Source organism: Palaemon carinicauda, chromosome 35 (genome assembly GCF_036898095.1).
Source record: "Palaemon carinicauda isolate YSFRI2023 chromosome 35, ASM3689809v2, whole genome shotgun sequence".
NCBI lineage: Eukaryota > Metazoa > Arthropoda > Malacostraca > Decapoda > Palaemonidae > Palaemon > Palaemon carinicauda.
The window spans coordinates 6,085,784-6,090,412 of NC_090759.1; the positions used below are offsets into that span (position 1 = coordinate 6,085,784).

Below are 4,629 nucleotides of genomic sequence, written 5' to 3' on the forward strand. Positions count from 1 at the left end.
TCACGGATGAATGTAGGAGAAGCAATATCGATGTATGTATGTAGGCTGGAAACGTTAGCTAGGAAGAAGTATGGGGATGAAGGCATAAATGAGAATAAGGAGTTAATGAAGAAGTTTTTGGCTACTGTACCTGAGAATGTTGCTGAGTTTATTAATTTGAAATGGAAGGAGAAAATGAGGTGGACAAAAGAAAGATTGACATGGGATGATATTTTAGAGATAGTTGAGGATTACGAGTTGGATAGGTGTATGAAAGAAAGCAAATCTGTGAGTGTAAGAACTGGAATGGAGGAAAGTGTGTCAGAATTTGTTAGTTTTAGAGATGCTGTTATGAGAGGACCGATGAGGATAGTTGATCAGGTAGTAGATAGGAGTGTTAGGGCGAGTAATGTGGGAATACCTGTAAGGAAAAATGATGGGCTTAGGCCAGGGAATCAGGTTTGGAGGGATAGGAGTGCTAGTGTGCAGCGAGGTAGGGCAGGTAGTTGCGTCCGTGAAAAGAAGTGTTATAGATGTGGGAAAGTAGGTCATCAGAAGAATGAATGTAGATGGGCTCTAGGTGCTTGTTTTGGATGTGGTGAGGTAGGGCATAGAATTAGCGAGTGCAAGAAAGAGAAACGGGTAAAATGTTATTGGTTTGGTATGACTGGGCACATAGCGAGTGGATGTCATAGTAATCGTATGAATGTGATTTGTGGTAATTGTGGTAAGGATGGTCATTGTTTATGATTAGTTTTAAGTATTTTGAATGTGGATGGTTTTGTTTAGATTTATTATAGATTGTAAGAGATATATATTTTTAAGGTTATGTTTTTGTTTATTTTGTCCTTTTGTCTAAGAGTCTGGTTTTAGATAATGTAAGGGGAAAGTTTGTTTTGTGGAGACTACTGTCAGTAGGTGTGATTCAGGGTGTGGGGATTTGTTTTTGCAATATCCCGCCACAACCTGGCCTGTGATCGATTGTGTTTATGCTGCTCTATTGGATTGCTCAACCGTTGATGACCTGGCCTGTGTATTTTGATTGATAATGATGATAATGATGATGATGATGATGATAACGCTCATGACCCAAATCGATTATTACAGTTTTGTATTGATATTTATCAGCGTTCCGGTTGTGGTTTTGGGTTATAAAAGACTGTTGGCCCTTGTGTGGACTAAGGTGTCCACTCAGAAACATATATAATATTTCCGTTTATATTTGTGGTTCAAGTTAATTTTAGTTTTAAGATTTGTGTTTTTCATGTGTTATTTGAATGTGTTTTCTATTTACAGTAGGTTAAGATTGTAATACTAAGTTGTGATTGGTTTTTTGGTTGTGTTTAGTTTTAAGAAATAGAGTTTTAAGGTTGTTTTGTTTTTTTTTCCCTTCAGTCTAAGAGTCCAGTTTATGATAACGTAAGGGGAAAGTCTGTGTTGAGGAAACAAACGTCTGTTTAGTGTGATCAAGGCTGTGGGGGTTGCTTTTGTGTGCATCCCGCCACAATATTTTGGCGCCCGAACAGGGACTGCCTAGGTGGGATTGATAGCTGGACTCTTGGACGAAGGACTGATAGGATTAGGAATTAGATTTAAGACTGAAGAAATAAGAAAATGGAAGAGCAGAACAAGTTAGCGAGGGAGGAATTGCGGTTGATTACGGAGCGTGAGAAGTTATCCATAAAAAAAAAGAGAAGTTGTTGTGTGAGAATGCGAGGCTGAGTTGTGAGAATGAGGAGATGCAAAGGAAACTGAGGGAAATTCAGGGAACTGTAGAGAGAGTGGAAGAGGGTGTTGAGATGAGGATGCGAGAGAATGAGGAACAAATAGAGAAACGAATGGAAGCTATGATGGGGCAATTAATGGGAATGATGAAAACTTTCATGGGTGAAGGTGCAGTCGGAGCAGTTGTTTCTGCTTCGAGTAATGGGGTAATAGTGGAAGAGAAGGCTAAGGTAAGTGATAATGGGGGAGTGATAGTGAGATTGAAGATAAGGGAATTAGGCATGGTAAGGATGAACAAAAATGTGATAGGAAGAAAGAGTAGAAAGGTAAAAGTAATGTGAAGAGGGAAAAGATGAAAGGTCAGGATGAGAGTGAGGATGATCATGAATAGGTGAAAGTGGTAAGTAAGAAAAAGGGTACACAGGGAATGGTTATGGATAGGAATTTAAGTGTTGAATTGGATTCATTATATTCGAATGAGGAAGAAGGAAACAAGAAGGGATTAGGCAGTGAAGATAGTAGTGAGAATGGAGTTGAAGTTTGTAAGGCAGTGTTTATGAGAGAGGTACCAAGGTGTGAAAGGTTTAATGAACATAGCAGTAGGGATGTGTATGACTTTTTTATGGAGTATGAAAGCTTCTGTCAGGCTAAGTATGGTGATAGTCAGAGAGTTTGGGCTAGGCAGTTAGGAAATATTTGACAGGGTATTTGTTGACGATGTTTGGTGTGATAACGAGTGTAGGGGATGTTGATTACAAGAGTGTGAAAAAGAGAATAATTGAACAGGTAAAACGTATGAAAGGGAGTGTTAGGTATAAGCGTAAGAATTATTTTGATGAGTCACGGATGAATGTAGGAGAAACGATATCGATGTATGTATGTAGGTTGGAAACGTTAGCTAGAAAGAAGTATGGCGATGAAGGCATACATGAGAATAAGGAATGAATGAAGAAGTTTTTGGCGACTGTACCTGAGAATGTTGCTGAGTTTATTAATTTGAAACGAAAGGAGAAGATGAGGTAGACGAAAGAATGATTGACATGGGATGATATTTTAGAGATAGATGAGAGTTACGAGTTGGATAGGTGTATGAAAGAATGTAAATCTGTGAGTGTAAGAACTGGAATGGGGGAAAGTGTGCCAGAATTTGTTAGTTTTAGAGATGCTGTTATGAGATGACCAATGAGGGTAGCTGATAGGGCAGTAGATAGGAGTGTTAGGGCGAGTAATGTGGGAATACCTGTAAGGACAAATGAAGGGTTTAGGCAAGGAAATCAGGTTTAGAGAGATAGGAGTGCTAGTGCGCAGCGAGTTAGGTCAGGTAATTATATCCGTGAAAAGAAGTGTTATAGGTGTGGGAAAGTAGGATATAAAAAGAATGAGTGTAGATGGGTATTAGGAGCATGTTTCGGGTGTGGAGAGACAGGTCATCGTATTAGTGAGTGTAAGAAAGAGGAAGTGCTTAAGTGTTATTGGTGTGGTATGACTGGACATATAGCGAGTGGATGTAGGAATAATCGTACAAATGTGATTTGCAGCAATTGTGGTCAGAATGGGCATTATGCAAGGATGTGTCGGGAACAGCATGCTAAATGTACTGAATGTGGTGTAGATGCGCATATAGCTAGGGTTTGTAGGAAGAATGGATTAGGCCACCAGGATGTTCTGGAAACTATACAGTCAGAGGGTTCAAATGGATGAGTCCTCCTGTGTGTGTGTGGAAGGAATAGGATCAATGTTCGTGAGAATGGGATGAATAATTGGTTAAAAATTAGTAAGTATGAATCTAGTATTCATGAGAAGTTAGGGTTGGAAAATAAACAATTAGTGTTAGTTGAATATAGGAAAAAGAAGCGTTTGAAATTTAGTCAGGATAAAGTACAAAGGGAATTTATAGGTATAGGTAGGAATCTGAATAGGCATGATAAGGGTGTAAATGTACAAGTGGGTATGGAAGATAAATGTCTTAATACAGATGAATCATGGCTGAATATGAATGATACCTATAGTGAGTGTGGTTTTTCGTTAGATGATGTAAAAGAAAGTATGATGAATGCAAGAATGACAGATAGTAGAATAATAAGTAGTATGAATGATTCTTTTATTTAATTAGAAAATGGTTTTGATGTAATGGATGAATTGTTGACAGAAATAAGTGAGATTTTAGGGCCCGATTATAGTGAGGTAAATGGAATAGTGCATGATATATTAGATGATAGGAGTATAGATGAAAATCGGAATAGGACATTGAATGATAGTGATATGGAAGAAATTAATGAGAGAGTATATGAAGACCCAGTTACTCAAAGCAGAGGTCCTGTTCCTGACTGCGCCTGGGTTATGAAAAAAGTCAGGTAAGTGTGGTGTAAGACAGATTTGGCAAAGTAAGGGGGGAGGAATGTGGAGGATCAATTTTTTTTTTATTTCTATTTATTTTTTGTTGTTTGTCAAATCCAGAGAGAGAGAGAGAGAGAGAGAGAGAGAGAGAGAGAGAGAGAGAGAGAGAGAGAGAGAGAGAGAGAGTGTCAGCAAGCGAGAGGTAGTTAGTGTATCGATTGTTTGTTGTGAGAAAGACTGTTAGTATAAATGAGGTTGTTAGTTTGTTTTTAGTTAGGTTAGGACAATGGTGAATGTCTTGGGCGAATGATATTTTGATTTGACTGCAGGTAGAGGCAGCTGTGTGTGTGAATGCTGGACTACTATTATTATTTTTATTTTTACCAGCGTGGAAGTGTTCAATTATTTCGACAGTAAGTACAATTTATTTATCTTTGCAAGGAGTGATTCAGAATAATAGAAAGTTTATTATTTATATTTGATTATAGTGCGATAGATTAGTTAGCTAGTATCATTCGTAAGTAGTTTTCTTTTTTTTTTATTTTGCAGGCCGTAATTCCTCCTTTGGAGATATTAAATTGATTTTTT

General features: G+C 37.9%; 1 protein-coding gene across 1 annotated transcript; it reads left to right on the forward strand.

The window, feature by feature from the left end:
* Positions 1 to 2,421: 2,421 nt before the first annotated feature.
* On the forward strand, positions 2,422 to 3,405 carry LOC137627156 (uncharacterized). The gene is made up of 2 exons (XM_068358229.1): positions 2,422 to 2,497; positions 3,071 to 3,405. Exons 1-2 carry the CDS (start codon positions 2,422 to 2,424, stop codon positions 3,403 to 3,405), a joined length of 411 nt encoding a protein of 136 aa, XP_068214330.1.
* The last annotated feature ends 1,224 nt before the right edge of the window (positions 3,406 to 4,629 follow it).